General features: G+C 54.8%; 1 protein-coding gene across 1 annotated transcript in view; it reads left to right on the forward strand.

Moving 5' to 3' along the window:
* The first annotated feature begins 1,726 nt into the window (after positions 1-1,726).
* Positions 1,727-17,361, forward strand: part of FLYWCH1 (FLYWCH-type zinc finger 1) — a 22,820-nt gene continuing 7,185 nt past the window's right edge. The window contains exons 1-6 of the mRNA XM_004373416.2: positions 1,727-1,833; positions 12,228-12,330; positions 13,075-13,496; positions 13,938-14,378; positions 15,425-15,874; positions 16,051-16,314. Coding sequence (XP_004373473.2) covers positions 13,175-13,496; positions 13,938-14,378; positions 15,425-15,874; positions 16,051-16,314 — 1,477 coding nt within the window. The 5' untranslated portion in view covers positions 1,727-1,833; positions 12,228-12,330; positions 13,075-13,174. The remainder of the gene's footprint in view (positions 1,834-12,227; positions 12,331-13,074; positions 13,497-13,937; positions 14,379-15,424; positions 15,875-16,050; positions 16,315-17,361) is intronic.

Here is a 17,361-nt window from a genome sequence, read left to right on the forward strand (position 1 = left end):
TTGAAATGTTATTTTTGACAATGAATGCAAGGCTATTCCTCTTCAATCTGTCATTCCCAGCAGAGTAGACCATATGATTGTCTGATTCAAAATGGCCAGTACCAGTCCATTTCGGCTCTCTAAAAAACAAACCCGTTGCCGTGGAGTTAATTCCGACTCATACAGACCCTACAGGACAAAGTACAACTGGCCTGTAGGGTTTCCAGGGAGTGGCTGGTGGATTCAAACTGGTAACCTTTTGGTTAGCAGCTGAGCTCTTAACGATTGTGCCACCAGGGCTCCTTCTGCTCACAGGTGTGTGCGATATCGATCCTTATGCAATCCATTTCATTTCTGACAACTTCCAATTTTCCTAGATTCATACTTCATACATTCCATGTTCCGATTATTAACGGATGTTTGCAGCTGTTTCTTCTCATTTTGAGACATGCTACATCAGCAAATGAAGCTCCCAAAAGCTTTACTCCAACCACGTCATTAAGGTCAACTCTACTTTGAGGAGACAGCTCTTCCCCGGTTGTATTTTGTACGTCTTCCGCCTTCCAATCTGAGGGGCTCATCTGCCAGCATTCTATCAGACGATGTTCCACTGCTAGTCATCAACTTCACTGGCCAGTTTTTCAGAAGTAGATCACCAAGTCCTCTTCCTGGCCTTAGTCTGGAAGCTCTGCGGAAACCTGTCCACCCTGGATGACCCTGCTGGTATGTGAAATACCGATGGCATAGCTTCCAGCAACACAGCAACACAAAAGTCACCACAGTACACAAACTCACAGACAAGTGGTGGAGTAATTATGATGTGATAAGAAGTAAATACTGAGACTGCAAACTCCCTTTTAAACAATAACTTTGATTGGTCTTCAAGCCAAAAAAAAAAAAAGAGGTAATTTGCAGTCACTGAAGGAAAAAAATACTGATTACTGTATAAAAATATATAATTACAAGTATCACCAGTAATCCTGCCATCTAGACATAAGTCTATAATACATTTTTTTAATTTAAAAAAACTGTGATTGGGATGAAATGGTTCATATTCTTTCTTAATATATTACAAATATCTTTCTATCATATTAATACCCTACGTCATCCTTTTTACTGGCTGCATAATATTCCACTACAGGGGTGGGTGACCATTTATCCAACCAACTCTGACTGCTCCTTAGATGCGGTCGTTTCTAGGGTTTTCGCTGTCATAAACAACAATCCTTCAAACCACCTTCTGTTTTCCTGGGATAAAGCTCTTAAACTGGAACTGCTGCACGCGGGGGGACATACTGCTGCGACAACTTTCCCTCCTCAGCGAGCAAGAGTGAAACCCCGCGGAAGTCCAGCGGTCTCAGTTGAGCCCTCCACCTTGCGCGTTGAGCTGCGCCGCCCAGGACCCGAGTCCAAGCCGCAGGGGGGGCCGACGCTCCGCCCCTGCACGGCACCGCCCAATCCCGGGATGGCCCGCCCCTTTCGCGAGTCCGGGCCTCGCTCCCCGCGCAGTTGCCGCGGCTCAGCGCCGCGCAGGGAAGACCCGGAGAGTGGAGTTGACCTGCGGAATCGGGCCCGCAGCCCTGCTGCGCATGCTCGCACAGAGCCTGCTTGGGCGTTCGGAGCGGCCGGCTCCCCCCCGCGGGTCACGCGCGCTCCAGGCGGCCATCGGGGCGGCGCGCGCGGGCACGAGGCTCGCTCCCGGGAAAGGGTGGGGGCAGGGAGCCGGGGTCGTGGTGTCCGGAGGGGCCTGGGCTGCGCGGTCGACGCCTCCAGCTGCAGCGGCCGAGAGCCCCGCCGCGGCTCCGTCGCCGGAGAGACAGGGCCCCGCTGCCGTCGCCGCCCGGCCGGTGCCCGGTGAGGACGGGCCCCAGTGGGTGGGGGAAGTCCCAGGACCCGCGGCGTGGACGCGCCCCCGGCCAGGCTCTCCCGGGGGTCCCACAAGGCTGCTGGTGGGGTGGCGGGGGGGGGGCCCGGCTCTGCGTCCCGATCCTCAGGTCGTCCCCTTGTCCTTCACCGCCGCTTGCCTCCTTTCTCCCCGCCTCTTCTTCCCCCCAGGCCACCGACCCAGAACCCCACCACCCCTGGGGACTCTCCCCATTCGCACCTGGCCCCGACACCCCCAAATCAGGCAGCCCCACATTCGCCCGCCTTCCCGACCGTGTGCGCCCTTCCTTCCTGCCCCCACCCCACCCGGGCCCACCTTTGTGCTTGGAGGTCTCTGTGACCTTGCGTGTTTTGCTGGTTGGTACACCCCCTCCTGCAACGTCTGCTTGTGTAGATTACAGTTACGGCTTTCAAACTTTTCCGACTTATCCAGTGCTGAACAATACTGTTTACATGCAGACTGTGTGTCCACAGACTTATAACACAAAACACAAGCTTAAGTAAGGAGACATGTTTACCCTTATGTCAGAGCCTGTGGCCCCATCTATGCTATTCTATATCCTATTCCATTCCATCCCATTCCATCCCAAAGACTGTTGCTGACTCATTAGATTAATTTCAGGACCTGTGGGTTTGACCATAGTTTGGAAGCCCTTGCTTTTATTAAACATCGGTTTAATGTTTCCTTCACGTCTTGCATTTGGAGGATGTTGAACTCGGATAATTACGTGCAACCTTCAGTTCCAAAGAAAGGGTATTTTTATTATTTTGACGTTTCTGCTTTTCAGGGCCAAAACCAGTTCCAGCAACTTGACTTGCATATTCCGTGTGGATTCACTCAGGTCTCCCGTGCCTCCTCTTGGGAATGCTACTGGTTGGACTTGTGAAGAGAATTGTGTGGGAAGTTGGGGGGTAGGTTGTGAAGCTGGGCTGGTGGTTGTTCAGATGCGGAGATGTGGAGACAATTTATTGGGGAGAGAAATGATTAAAGTTGAAATTTAAAAGATTATCTTGTGGGCACTGTGTAGGGAAGGAGCCCCGGTGGCTTAATGGTTAAGCGCTCGGCTGCTAACCAGAAGGTTGGTGGTTCGAACCCACCCAGTGGCTCTGTGGGAGAAAAGACCTGGCGATCAGCTTCCGTAAAGATTACAGCCTAGAAAACCCTAGGGGGCAGTTCTACTCTGTCATACAGGGGTGCCACCTAACAAGAAGAACGACTGTGTGGCAGAATTGGAGTGGCTGGCGCTGAAGGAGAGCAGGCCATTAAGAAGGTCTGAGCAGGGGCTGAAGAGGAGGTGGTGAGGATGAAGTTCTGAGGTGACGGGAGAGGAAAGGCGGAAGATGAGCTCGCTCAGGCCGAGCAGGAGCAGCGTCTGGAGGATGTCTTAGGCTGAGCTACCAGTTGCCATCGGCTTTAAGTCATGGCGACCCCATGTGTGTCAGAGTAAAACTGTGCTCCATGGAGTTTTTTCAGTGGCTGATTTTTTGGAAGTAGATCACCACACCTTTCTTCCCAGGCGCTCTCCAGACCCTCTGAGTCAGAATTTTGAATGTGAAATCCAGGAGTCTGCGTTTTTATCAAGCAAGCAAGGTAATTCTTCTGTAGACTAGAATTACACACATAAATAATTGAAAGAAAAGTTTCACGAAAACTATACTTACGCTCATTTTGCAGAATCACTCCTTGCTATTGAATTTCCTTTTTTAAACGCCCGTCTTAAGCAGGGCTTCTCAACCTGGGTGCTTTGGGCATCTTGGACCGGCTTACTCTCTGTTGTGGGGACTGTCCCTGTGCATTGTAGGACACTGAGCAGCATCCTTGGCCTCTGCCCACCCAATGCCAGTAGCGCCCCTTCCCCAGTTGTCACAACTAAAATGTCTCCAGACATTGCCAAATGTCCCCTGGGGTGGCACCGTCGCCCACGGTCAAGAACCCCTGGCCTTAAGCTACTAGAGTGATCCCGTGACCACCGATGGATCGCATCCTCCGTTCGAAAGGACGGTTTTAACTGTCAGTGAGGGCTTAGGCTCTGAAGGCAGACCCCTGCGAGGTTTGAAGGCTGGCTCTGTCCCTTACTGGCCTGGCGCTAATCGGTGGAACCTAAGATGAAGCCTTCGGTCTGTCCTCTGTAATATGAAGGAGCAGTAGAGTCTAGCTGACGAGGCTGTTTGGAAAATTAATGCGTGTAAAGTGCTTAGGAGAGTGTCGAGCATGTGTTGTTACTGTTAGGGGCTGTTGAGTTCGCTCCGCCGCCTCGTAGCGACCTCAGATGTAACAGAGCAAAGTGTTGCCCAGTCTGCGCCACCCTCCCAGGAGTAGGTATGTTTCTGCCCATTGTTGCAGCCACTGCGGCAACCCGTTTCTTTTTCACTGACCCTCTACTACATAAACCCAACTAAACTCATTGCTGTAGAGTCGATTCTGACTCATAGTGACCCTATGGGACAGGATAGAGCTGCCACATAGGGTTTCCAAGGCTGTAATCTTTATGGAAGCAGACGGCTACATCTTTGTCCCTGTGGCGTGGCTGCTGGATTTGAACCACCGACCTCTCAGCAGCCGAGCATGTAACTGCTGTGCTGTTAGTGCTCCTTCTCTACTACATTTAATACGGTAAATGTTAAATGACATAATTACAGTCATTTGACTCTTGATGGCTGTGTCAGAGTCCACCTAGGGAAACAGAAACTACTGGAAGATTTCAACTGGGAATTAAGTGCTCACCATGGTGATGGAAGAGCTGAGAAGCCAAACAGGAAGTGGTGAGGCAAGGCGGAGATTAGCAATGGCTAAAAGCTGCTGGCACAGCCTGGCCGGAGGGACAAGGCAGGATGCGCTGCGAAGCTGGAATCGGGGGCTGGGTGGCAGCCGGAGCCCGGGGTGGACCTTGCTGGTGGGGATACCATCCACCAGGCAGGTAGCGGTGGCAGGTAGCGGTGGGAACACCCTCACTTCTCCTGGCCCCCACCCTGCGGTCTCCTGCGGGGCCTGCCATTGGCCAGATTCAGCTGGAAGCAGCTGTGATATGGAGCCTTGATAGATGACGAACTAGACAGTTTGTGCGGAAGGCAGGCCTGGCTCTCTGCTTCTGAAAGGTCACAGCCTTGAAAACCCTATGGAGCAGTTCTGCTGTGTCACGTGGGGTCGCCATGAGTCACCCAACAACAAGAGCCGGTTTGTAGGGCCCACTTAATGCAGCTGCGTGCTGACTCTGAGGGCATGGCTTAGCTCTGTGTGTCGTGCTGAGTGCAGTGAGTCACGGAAGACAAACGTGGTGTGATCTCACTTACGCCAAGTATCTCGATTAGGCCGCTTCACAGAAGCAGAGGATAGATCAGTGGTTTCCAGGGCCTGGGGGAGGACGAATAGGAGTTACTGCTCAAGGGGCACGGGGTTTCTGGCTGGAGTGACGTCAGACTTGGAAGTGGATAGTGACGATGGCGTTTCTGACTCTGAGCACTGTCTGCTCAGGGCCCGAGGAAGGCACACTGGCTCTGGACCAGCCGGGCCTGGGGTCCAGCCTGCCTCTCACTAGCTGTGGGGTCCTGGTCCCTTCAGCCCCTGAGACCTCCATCTCCCCAAGGGTAGAGGGGATAATGGTGACCCTTGGAAGGGCCATCGTTGGGTTACGGTAATGGATGTCAGGGCTGATGCTGTCGGATTTTTGTTCCTGGCATTCAGAGCCAGTGGCTTGAGCACCAGTTCCAAGCGCAGGACAGGGGAGGTGGCTCTGAGCAGGTCACTTTGTGCAGGGCGTGGGCAGGAGGGGCAGGCAGGCTGTTCGCGTGCTCACCCTTCTGCCCAGGCGGCCTCCATTGCTCCTTTTCTCTGTCAACTTCAAAACCTTTTATTTTGAGTTAATTTTAGACTTTAAAAAAAGTTACAAAACCAGTACACAGGATTCTGATCTACCCATCACCCAGCTTCCCCGGATGTTAGCATCTTACCTAAGACAGTGCAGTGGGCAAAACCAGGACATTTACGTTGGTACGTTGCTCTAAACTAAGCTACAGCTCTTGGCCGGCCTCCGCCCGTTCTCCCGATGCCTTTTCTCTCGTCCAGGGTCCGAGTTGCGTCCTGCAGTCTGTAAGAGTTCCTCAGTCTTTCCCTGCCTTAGCCGACCTTGACGCTTCTGAGGAGGGCTGGTCAGGTGTTTTGTAGAATATCCGTCCAGTCAGATTTGTCTGATGTTTGCTCACGATTGGAACGAGGTTGTGCATTTATGGCAGGAAGAGCGCAGAAGTGACAGTTTCCTTCTCAGGGCATCATTTCAGGAGCTCATGGCGCTAATGGGCCTTATTCCTCAGGATATTGACCTTGACCTGGTTAAGGGGGTGTCTGCAGAGTTTCTCCATTGCCGAGTTGTTACCTTTCATAGTTAATGAATATCTCGGGGGTGATGCTTTGAGACTACGCAGGTCCCGCAGCAGGGATTTTTTATAATTTAGTTTTATTGTTGTACTTTAAGTGAAAGTTTACAATTCAAGTTAGTCTCTCATACAAAAATTTACACACATGTTGTTCTGTGACCCTAATTGCTCTCCCTATACTGTGACAGCACACTCCTCCTTTCTACCCCGGATTTCCCGTGTCCATTCAACCGGCTCCTGACCCTCTCTGCCTTCTCATGCCGCGTCTGGACAAGAGCTGCCCATTTAGTCTCATGTATCTACTTGCGCTAAGAAGCACACTCTTCACGAGTATCGTTTTATGTCCCACAGTCCAGTGCAGTCTTTGTCTGAAGAGTTGGCCTCGGGAGTGGTTTTAGTTCTGGGTTAACAGAGGGTCCAGGGGCCATGCTTTCTGGGGTCCTTCCATTCTGTCAGACCATTAAGTTTGGTCTTTTTACTAGAATTTGAGTTTTGCACCCTACTTTTCTCCTGCCCCATCAGGGACTCTCTGTTGCCACAGCAGGGATTTTAATGTACTTGGTTGTATTCATTTCTCTATTCCATTTGTTTTATTTTAGATTATTCTTTATTTTCTTGTATGACATTATATTACATAGAGGTGGAGTTTCCTTCTGAGAGTTATGGAGTTAAAGAAATAATCATGTAAAGAGATGCAGCTTATTTTAAAAGTGAAAAAAAAATTTTGGATAAAAAATATTCCATCGTGAAAAAGGTTCATGCACATTTAAGAAAAAGTAAATTCACTGTTCTTACTGTTTTATTATATATAACATTTTGATATATTACTTCCTAGTTAACTTTTTTTTCTAAGTTACGAACATATTCAGCCATAAAGACAAATGAAATTTTGATACACGCTGCCACAGGGATGAACCTCGACCGCCTTATGCTGAGTGCAGGGAGCCAGAGACAAAAGGACCCCCGTCACATGAGCTCACTTATAAACAGTATCTGGATCAGGCCAGTGCGGAGACGGAAGAGGGACTGGTAGTTACTGAGGACTGAGGAGAGGAAGGAATAGGAGTTATTGTGGAAGGGGGGTGAGGTTTCTGCTCGGAGTGACGTCAGACTTGGAAGTGGAGAGGGATGGTGGCAGCGCAAGACGGCGCAAAGAACTACTGTCGCCGACTTGTACACTTAAAAGAGTCAAAAGGGCGAACTTTGTTGTATTTAATTTACCCCAATAAAATGAAAATTTAAAAAGTTATGAACCTGTAAAACAATATTAGTCAGTTAATAACAAGCACGACCGCAATGGTGAGGAGATAGGAGAAAAGACAAGCGGTTGAGGGCGGTGTCCGAGTAACATTTTAATCTTGTTTTGAAAAAGCTTACTTGGTTAGCTTGGGAAAGACAGCGGAATTTGATCATTGGATTTTGCTTTCTAACTAATAATTTTTTTTTGTTCTACTTTAGATGAAGGTTTACAGAACAAACAGTTTCTCATTCAACCGTTAGTACACATATTGTTTTGTGACAATGGTTAACAACCCCACGACATGTCCACGCCATCCTTTCTCGACCTTGGGTTCCCTATTACCAGCTCTCCTGTCCCCTCCTGCCTTCTAGTCCTCGTCCCTGGACTGTTGTGCCCCATTAGTCTCGTTTTGTTTTATGGGGCTGTCCAATCTTTGGTGAACAGTGAACCTCAGGAGTGACTTCACTACTCAGCTAAAAGGGTATCCGGGGGCCATACTCTCAGGGTTTCTCCAGTCTCTGTCAGGCTTCTAACTAATAATTTACATAAACGAAGCACAAACATTTTTGGAAGTCCTCTTGAATCATTTTTTTCCTAAGGGGAAAAACTCAGTTTCTTGTTTTGGAAACAGGGTAGCATGCGTTTAATTTTGAGGAGCAACATCGCCGTCTGGTGGCCTTCTAGAGTATTGATGCTAAGGGTTTACTTTTGTGTTCTTGTAACCATGGGCCTAAGTTACATAATGTTTTGTTCCTTCCCGAGGGCTCCATCTGGTCTGCAGGTGGGCACTTCCTCCTCTGAAGGGGAATAAAGTAGCCAGCACCGTGTTCCAACATGTGTAACTAGAATCTGCTGTGAGTTCCTGAGACTTTTTATTGTGGAGGTTGCTTAGCCGTGGTTAATGTCATTTCATTTTTTTCGGTCATTTTGCCCTGTTTGCATTTTGGAATCCTACTGACAAATTAGCTTAGTTGTAGCATTTACTCTGGTGTTCGAGCACTTTTTGGAGTCATTAATGTGACAGACAGCGTTTGGTTGGGGGCAGTGGGTGCCTGGGCAGCGGCGATAAGGATTTCTGTAGGAGTTCAGAGTGGGTCTGACTAGGCTAGGTGCTTTCTCGCTTGTTTGGGGGCTTCACAACGATGTGGATCCCTGGGTGGTACAAGCTGTTAACATGCTCGGCTGCTAACCGAAATGTTGGGAGATTCGAGTCCACACAGAGGTGCCTCAGAAGAAAGGCCTGGTGATCTATTTCCAAAAAGTCAGCCATTGAAAATCCTATGGAGGGCATTCTCCTCTTGCACACTTGGGGTCACCATGAGTCGGAATCCGCTTGACGGCCGCTGGTTATACAACAACATCGTAAACCCTCAGTTCAGTGCTGTTACCCTCGCATGTATTATTCCCTGCCACTCAGAGTTCTCCAACCTATGTGGCTAAGGGGTCTTCACGGTGAGGGGAGTCCCACAGCTGATGGTCACCTTGAGATTAAGGCTTGTGGGGAACATGGTGGGGGGTCAAACAATGCAGAAGGGGGTTATCCAGGGTTGGGGGCCAGTGACCCCAGTGCTGTGACCTGAAGGCTGCGGCAAAGGCAGGCAGATGAGGAGCCGGGAGGGTGCACCAGGGTGAGGGTGCCCGACGTAACTAAAACAGAAAAAGCGGATGCCTGGTTAAACTTGAATTTCAGATACACCACGAATACTTTTTTCTTATGAGTATGTCCCATGCAGGGACCCAGCGCTGGGTGGTCCCGGCAGGCAGAGCCGGGAGGGGCTCTGAAGACCGGATCCCAGCTGGCAGGCACTGGGCAGGTCTCTGAACTCTTGGGACTTCCGAGTCCTTGTGACAATGTGTTTCTTCCAGCTTTGGATGGCTGCATATCACGCGTGAATGGCAAGCCCTGGCTGGAGAACTTTTTTCCTGTAACAATTTTAAAATGTTTGGAGGCAGGAGCAGGTGTGTGCAAACAGACACCCCGCCCTCCCCCAGAATGTGCCGCTGGCCTCGGGTGCATGGTCCCTACCAGATCTGGACCCAGGACCAGTCCAGCCGCCCAGCTTGTTCCCTTTATCTCCTCACACAAGTTAGTGCCGGCCCTGGCTGGGCCCACCCGACAGGGCAGCCTGCTGCCGGCCCCGGCTCCTCCATCTCCCACCAAACCCCACCTTGTCTGGAGGGCTGCCTCATACCCACCTGCCTAGGCGTCTCGGGTTTCCTTCCTTCCCGGAGCCTGTGTGGTGGTTATTAGTAGCTGTGGAGTCGATTCCGACTCAGGGCGACCCCATGTGCGCAGACTAGAACTGCTCTATAGGGTTTTCAAGGCTGTGACCTTTCAGAGGCAGATCTCCAGGCCTTTCTTCCAAGGAGGTGCCTCTGAGTGGGTTCAAACCACCAACCTTTTGGCTAGTAGTTGAACACTTAACCATTTGTACCACCAGGCACTCCTTCTCTGAGCCTAGTATGTCTTGAATGTCCTTGTTCCCCTTCCTTTAGCTGCCGCTTCCTTGTCCTGCCAAACTCAGCCCGCTGTCGCCGCTCTGGGAGACCATTCCAGTACATCTCCCCCACCCCTTCTCTGATTCTCACGGCCCTCCTTGTCCACTCTCATCCTGGGGCTTGTGGCGGTGACTCAGGGTGGAAAGCTCCAGGGTGGGACTGGATCGCATTTGTCTTGTAGCCCTAGCGTCTAGCACAGGACCTGAAATGTCCCATCACAGTAAATGCTTGTTGGCTGAATTGATTCAGGAGTTGTTGGAAGGACTGCGGCTGCCCTCTGGCTGGTTTGCTGGGGGTTAGGTCTGTCTTCTCACGTGGAGAACTTTCCTTCCCTGAAGGCCAGGCACAAGTGTTCAGAGCAAGTGTCCAGAGGGAGAACATAGTTCATGGAACGGTTGAGCCAGGCCTCAGGCCGCCTGGTGGCCAGAGGAGGGGGGTGTTTGTAGGATTGGGGGCAGCCGCCAGGCGGCCGGGGTGAAGAAAGAAGGCGTGTGGGTGAGGGAAGGGGGGATTTCTGCTACGTTTGCCTTAGGCTAGAAGAGACCTAAGATCCTTGGTTGTCCAAATGGAAAGACCTGGAAGGCATAGAGGTTGGGAACCTGGAAAGGAGGAAAGGAGTGTTGAGGAAGGGCTCAGGGCGGAGCTGGAGGGCGGGGCTGGAGCTGGGGCGGAGTTGGGGGCGGAGCTGGAGCTGGGGGGCGGAGCTGGATAGAGACAGCCAAATCAGAATCAAATCTACATGCTGTTTACCCAGAAAGTGAAGAGACTGATAAGAGGTTATAAACATATCCTCCTAAACGGATAAAAGTTATAAAATTGTGAATCCCGAAGGGATAACCTTAGTTATTCAGAAATCCACGGTGTAGGGAGAACCACAGCCGTGTTCCCACGATGTGAGTAAATGGGGGCATTGCTGTGTGTAGTTTGTTACAGAGGTTTTTAAATACTTGATTCTCATTTGCTGTCCCTTATAGTTCACATTCTTGTCCCCTGGTTCCATCACAAGCCTTTTAAATGTGGTCATCTGAAGAACTTGACGTCTCTATAGATGTATAGTACTTGTACCCTGGTGATTTCACAGCCATTCCATGGTTGTGAATTACTCCAACTGTCCAAAAGCCGAAACCCACTAGGTTCGGTCACTTGCCAAGTGTGTCGGTTATCTGGCACTGGGAACAGTGTGGAGGGATGGCGGGGACTTCAGGGACTTTGGGGAGCAGAGAGGGCTGGGGAGAAGCGGGGCCGGATCTCAGGGATTCTTGAGGGGCGCGGGGAGGAGCGCATGGTCGGTGGATATGGAGTCCCAGTGGCCGAGCTTTGAGGGGTGCTGGGAGGAGCACGGGCCCAGGAACCGCTATGTTCATTCATTCCCTGCTGGCGAGGCCGGCGCACAGGGGCGGGCCACCGGCAGAGGGACGTCCTCCGGGGCCAATCAATGGTCAGGGCAGGGTGTCCGGGCGGGCGGGGCCCCCTGCCGTAACCCTTTCCTGCCAGGGGTGGCTCTGTGTGGGCGGAGAGAGGGTCCCCGCTGGCGGTGCCTTTGCGGAGTCTGGTCCCCAGGGCTCCCCAGCTCCCCACCTGCCACGCTGCCCTGGGAGCGGGATGGGCCGAGCTGGAAAGGACCCCATGGGAGGAGCAGGGGGTGGCCTGTCCAAAGGCTGGACTGCTGGATGGGGGCCGGGGGGCGGGGGCCGCAGTGGGGGGCAGGGTGATGATCCCTTATGAGGTTCCGGTTACTGGCAGGTTTCCTGAGTCCCGCCCCTGGAAGCCCCCCCTCAAGGTGGGGGCTTTGCGTGGGGCGTGGGGTGGCTGGTGGGCTTGCTTGTGGCGTCTGGGACATGGCCCCGCTGCGCCGTCAGCCTTGGTCGCGTCCCTGACTCTCCCAGCAGGGTCACACACACACACCCCTCCCGGACCGTGGAGTCCCGCCCTTGGTCGGCCAGGCCGGCTGGGAAGCTGAATGTGGGCCCCAGATCAGGGACCTTCCAGAGAAATGAGGGACCAGTGGGAACTAGAACTGCAGAACTAGGTGCGGGTGGCAGTTCTCAAGGTGGAAGCTGATGTCAGGGGGGCCGCCATCCTGGTTCTGGGCTGGGGGCTGGGTCTGGAAAGGTGGGAGACACGCTACCATCCGCCCACCACCCAGTACGCCCCAAAAGACAAAAAGTCACCCATACTGATGATGGGTGCTGGGACCCGTTTCCAGCCCTGCCCTTCCACAGCACCCCATAATCCATCCTTTCTGATTCTCCAGGCTGCCAGCCAGGGAGCCCTGAGTGCCCTCGGGATTCTCCAGACGCCTCCACAGCCCTGTCCCTGCCTGGCCGACGTGGCACCATCACTGGCTCCGGCACAAGGTCGCTGCCGCTGTGGGGCCCGGTCATCTGGGGAGGGCTCAGGACCTGCACTAGGTGGCCCATGGGTCTCGGGGCTGGGTTGGGGGCCAGGAATATCATGAGCCCAGAGCCCCCCTCCCAGGAATCCAACAACATGGTTCAACTTTTGCCCCTTCAGCTTTGGCATGTCATTGGTCTCTGTGCCTCAATTTCCCCATCTGTAAAAGGGGCGCAGACTTCACAGCATCTGGAAGGATGGGTGAACTGAGCTCATGTCTCTAAAGTGCTTGTCCCCCATGCTTGGTGCCCAGTCACCCCAGTTACAATCCCTGTGAGCAGGTGCACTGGGCACTGCGCGGGCGGCTCCGGAGCCCCTCACCTGCAGTCCCAGTTCTGCTGCTGGTGGCTGCGGTTACCCCGACGTACCCGGGGGTCCTCATCTGTCAACTGAGTCATCGTGGGCTGGAAGATAAAAGGGACAAATTGTGGGAACAGCCCCATGCCTGGCCCAGACAAGGCCCTCGATACACAGGGACTCACAGTTATTGTACATGAGCCACCCAACACCCTCCGAGAGGGGCTTCATTTGCGCACCTCACGGGTGGGGGACATGGTGGGGTGATGCACCCAAGGCCCAGGGTTCTTCTCTAGCTCCAGTGGCTCCGTCCCCAGCCTCGACCCCATCTGCCCAGCCTCGATCCTCCATCCACCCCCGAGCCTGAGACCTATGGGCCTCCACTGACTGGGATTTTGCCTCCTCCATAGGAAGGAGCCGCTGGACTCCCAGGGTTGGGCCAGGCAGGAGGAGGAGGCGCTAACATCCATCGCCGGCCTGGGCGTGGCCTGTGGGCAGCCCTGCACCGGGATGCCCCTGCCCGAGCCCAGCGAGCAGGAAGGCGAGAGCGTGCGGGCCGGCCAGGAGCCTGCCCGAGAGCCCGGCATGGATGTCATCCCTGCGGCCCCCAGGATACCCAAGAAGTTCCCCAAGCTCGTCCTGCTCGCGGCCTCCAGCCACCGCAGACATGGGCTGGGCTCCAGGCCCAAAGGCACACACTGTGTAATGTCCCTGGAGATGTCTGGCCCTGATACCCTCGCTAGGACCCTCCAGGTCCTGCCAGCCGAGGAGCAGGATGCCATCCTGCCAAGTCCCCAGGCGCCTGAGCCAAAACGCAGCAGGCTGGATGCAGGTGAGGCTCCAGGGCTGGGCTGCCGGACCTCAGTTTGTAGGGTGCTGAGCAGTGAGAGTTAAGACCAAGTGTTGGCGTCCAGATGGTCCTGGGCTGGACTCCACGCATCCCCTTTTCTAGCAGGGTGCGCTTGGCGTCCCTCCCACTCTGAGCTGGGCCTCCTTGTCTCTGCTGACGACCGTGTCCTAGGCTGGTGTGGGGTGCGGCTCTGCCCAGTACAGAGCCCTCCTGAGCCCCCGAGAGTGGAAACGGTGTACAGGATCACGTCAGCCCCAGCCCTGAGAACCCAGCATCTGGCCCAGCAGCTCCAGGCGGCTCTGTGGGTCCCCTTCAGGTTGCGGGTCTGGGAGTGCAAGGAGGTCTCCCTGCCCCCTGCAGGCCCCGTCACCTACCCTCGCTCTCCTCCTCGTCCCTCAGCTGACGCCCCCCTTGCCCCCGCAGCCCCCAAGCCCCTGGAGTTCCTGAGGACTCCGTTCGGGGGCCGCCTGCTGGTGCACGAGTCCTTCCTGTACAAGCAGGAGAAGGCCGTGGGGGACAAGGTGTACTGGAAGTGCCGGGAGCACACCGAGCTCGGCTGTCGGGGCCGTGCCATCACCCGGGGCTCGCGGGTGACTGTGATGCGGGGCCACTGCCACCCGCCTGATGAGGAGGGCCTGGAGGTGCGGCGCCAAAGAGAGAAGCTGCCCAGCCCTGCCCTGCCAGAGGGCGTGGGGGGTCCCGGGGGCCATGCAGAGGAGCCGCTGGAGGGTGTGGGCCCCTGGCTGTGCCCTGAGGAGCCGGCCCCTGGGCTGGGCAGGCCGGCCCCGGAGGAGGAGGACGAGGGGCTCCAGGCCCTGTCACTGCTGAGCTTGCCCCCCAAGAAGCGTCCGACACCAGAGACAGGTGAGCACCCCCTTCTCCACCCCACGGCTCTGCCCACGCAGAGATGTGGAGTCCTGCCCGCTTTACGAATGCCTCGAAGTCAAAGGGACTTTAACAATATAAACGTCCCAGTAATCATTCAGCCCATGGGATGGGACTGCTGCTCCCGAACCGGCTGCCTGCGGAATGATCCGGGATCCCAGGTCCTTCTGGAATTTTCCGCTGCAGCAGGGTCTGGAGTGGGGCCCAGAAATCTGAATTTTCACTTAGTAGTCACTTAACCAGGAGCCCTGGTGGCACAGTGGTTAAGCGCTCTGCTGCGAACCAAAAGGTCAGTGGTTTGAACCCACCAGCCGCTCGCTCGTCTGGAAGAAAGGCCTGGAGACTACAGCCAAGAAATCCCTGCAGGGCGGACCTGCTCTGCCTTAGAGGGTTGCTAGGGTCAGAATTGGCTCGACGGCGCCCAGCAACACACCCGGCACCTAAGTTTGGGAAGGGTGGCCTGGCGGGAGAACCCCGGGCTTCGGGCCCCAGATTCAGGCCCAGCCCCACCTTGCAGAAGTCTCATACCGGTTGCCGGCAAGTTGACTCCAACTTACGGTGACGTCGTGTGTGTCAGAGTAGATCCGTGTTGCGTAGGGTTCTCAATGGCTGTGGCCCTTTGGAAGCAGATCTCCAGGCCTTTCTTTTGAGGCACCGCTGGATGAGTTCGAACCTCTGACCCTTCAGCTGAGCATGTTAACCGTTTGCACCTCTCAGGGACTCCCATTGGATTCAGGGCCCAGCCTAATCCAGTACTTCATCTTGATCCCATTTGCAAAGACCCTGTTTCCAAACAAGGTCACGTTCACAAATAACGGGTTAGGTCTTGAACGTCTCTGTTTTGGGGACACAATTCAACACTTAACAGGAGTGTACCTGTGGCTCCTCCGGCTCGGGGGATGCACATGGCAAGTGGACAGGAGAGAAGCGCGTGGCCGCCCCCTCTGTCCCCGGTTCAGAGCGAGCGTGTCCACATTCCCCCCCAGACCCCCCTTCCTCATGGTAACTGCCCTGGGTCCCCCCAGGTGAGGCACAGCCCCTGGAGTTCCTGAGGACCTGCTACGGGGGCAGCTTCCTGGTGCACGAGTCCTTCCTGTACAAGCGAGAGAAGGTCGTGGGGGACAAGGTGTACTGGACGTGCCGGGAGCACACGCTGCATGCCTGCCGCAGCCGGGCCATCACCCAGGGCCCGCGGGTGACCATCATGCGGGCCCACAGCCACCCGCCCGACGTGGAGGGCCTGGAAGCACGGCGGCAGCAGGAGAAGGCCATGGAGTCGCTGCAGGCACAGCCAGGTGGCCCCGTGGACAAGCTGCTCCGAGGCGTGGACAGTCTCTTGTACCGCAGGGGGCCCGGCTCCCTGACGCTCACCAGGCCCAGGCCCAGGAATCGCTCCAAGCCCAAAGATCAGGGGCTCCGGGACAAGCCCCCAGCCCCGCAGGGACCCCAAGCCGAGGACCAGGACTCAGACATGGGTGAGTCTTCATCCTTCTGGACCCTGGTGGCCACAGCTGGGCCCAGCCTCAAGCCAGCGGCCTGAGGTCCGGGGGCCAGTGGGTGGCAGGGTCAGGCAGCCCAGCCCCTCTGCCCCTGCATCCCACACCTCCCCGCCTTGTGCCCCACCCCCTGACCGTGTCTGGCTTCTCTGCAGGCGGCCCCGAGTTCCTGAAAACCCCCCTGGGGGGCAACTTCCTGGTGCACGACTCCTTCCTGTACAGGCGAGAGAAGGCAGCCGGCGACAAGGTGTATTGGACATGCCGGGACCAGGCCCGCATGGGCTGCCGCAGCCGGGCCATCACCCAGGGCCCACGGGTGACGGTGATGCGGGGGCACAGCCACCCGCCCGACCTGGGCGGCCTGGAGATCCTACGGCAGCGGGAGAATCACCCTGGCCCAGCCCAGCGTGGGAGCTCAGGTACTGGGAGCGAGGGGGCCGCTGGCGGGGCCTCTGGAAACAGGACAGCCTTTCACTCTGAACCTCATGCCTCCCGCTGGCAAGCATCCTCCCCTTTCCTTCCCAGGAACCTTCTGGAAGGAGTTACAGCCTCTCCTCTGGCTCTTCCCTCTCTTCCCCGTCCTCCAGTCCTCCGTTCTCCACCCGCCTCATTCCTTCTCCCCAGATCTCAGCAGTGTTTGATTAACTCATGCTCCTCCTCCTTTTCCTCCTCCTTTTTAAAAAGAGAATTTGCAGGACTTATTGTTAGCTGTCGTCAAGCCAGCTGTGGCTCAGGGCGACCTTGTGTGTGGCGGAAAGGAACGTTGCCCAGCCCGGCACCGGCTTCGTGATCATTAGTACGCTCGAGTCCCTTATTTTGGCTGTGTGTCAGGCCATCTCATGGAGGGGCTCTTCTGACCCTCTGCTTTACCAACCACGATGTGCTTTTCTAGCGATTGGTCTTTCCTGATGACGGGGACGCGTCCTCATAGTGTTTATAGAGGATGTTAATTGCACAAGGTGGTTTTCTGCTTTTTACAGCATAACTAGATAAACAGAGTTTCCGATAACAAGTGCACCCTACGGGGTAAGTGGTTAAAGCAGCACAGAGGTGATATTTACACACAGCTATTCCAGCTGTTGTCGGTAAATACCTGTAGCCGTCTTTGAGAAATCCATAACTAGGGTCACCGCTCCTACCTATCAGTTGCCTTTAAGTTGACTCCAACTCATGGTGACCCCACATGTGTCACAGTAAAACTGTGCTCCGTAGGGTTTCCAATGGCTGATTTTTTGGAAGTAGATAGCCAGGCCTTTCTTCCAGAGTGCCTGTGGGTAGACTCAAACCTCCAGCCTTCGGTTAGCAGCCGAGTGCTTAACTGTTTGCACCACCCAGGGATGGCAGTTGGTTTTAAGTGGAGTCACAGAGCTGTCCTGTCCCTCCTCCGTGCTGTCCGTCCTCCGTGCTGTCCGTCCTCCGTCCTGTCCGTCCTCCGTGCTGTCCGTCCTCCGTCCTGTCCGTCCTCC

Source organism: Trichechus manatus, unplaced genomic scaffold, assembly GCF_000243295.1.
Source record: "Trichechus manatus latirostris isolate Lorelei unplaced genomic scaffold, TriManLat1.0 scaffold00024, whole genome shotgun sequence".
Lineage (NCBI taxonomy): Eukaryota > Metazoa > Chordata > Mammalia > Sirenia > Trichechidae > Trichechus > Trichechus manatus.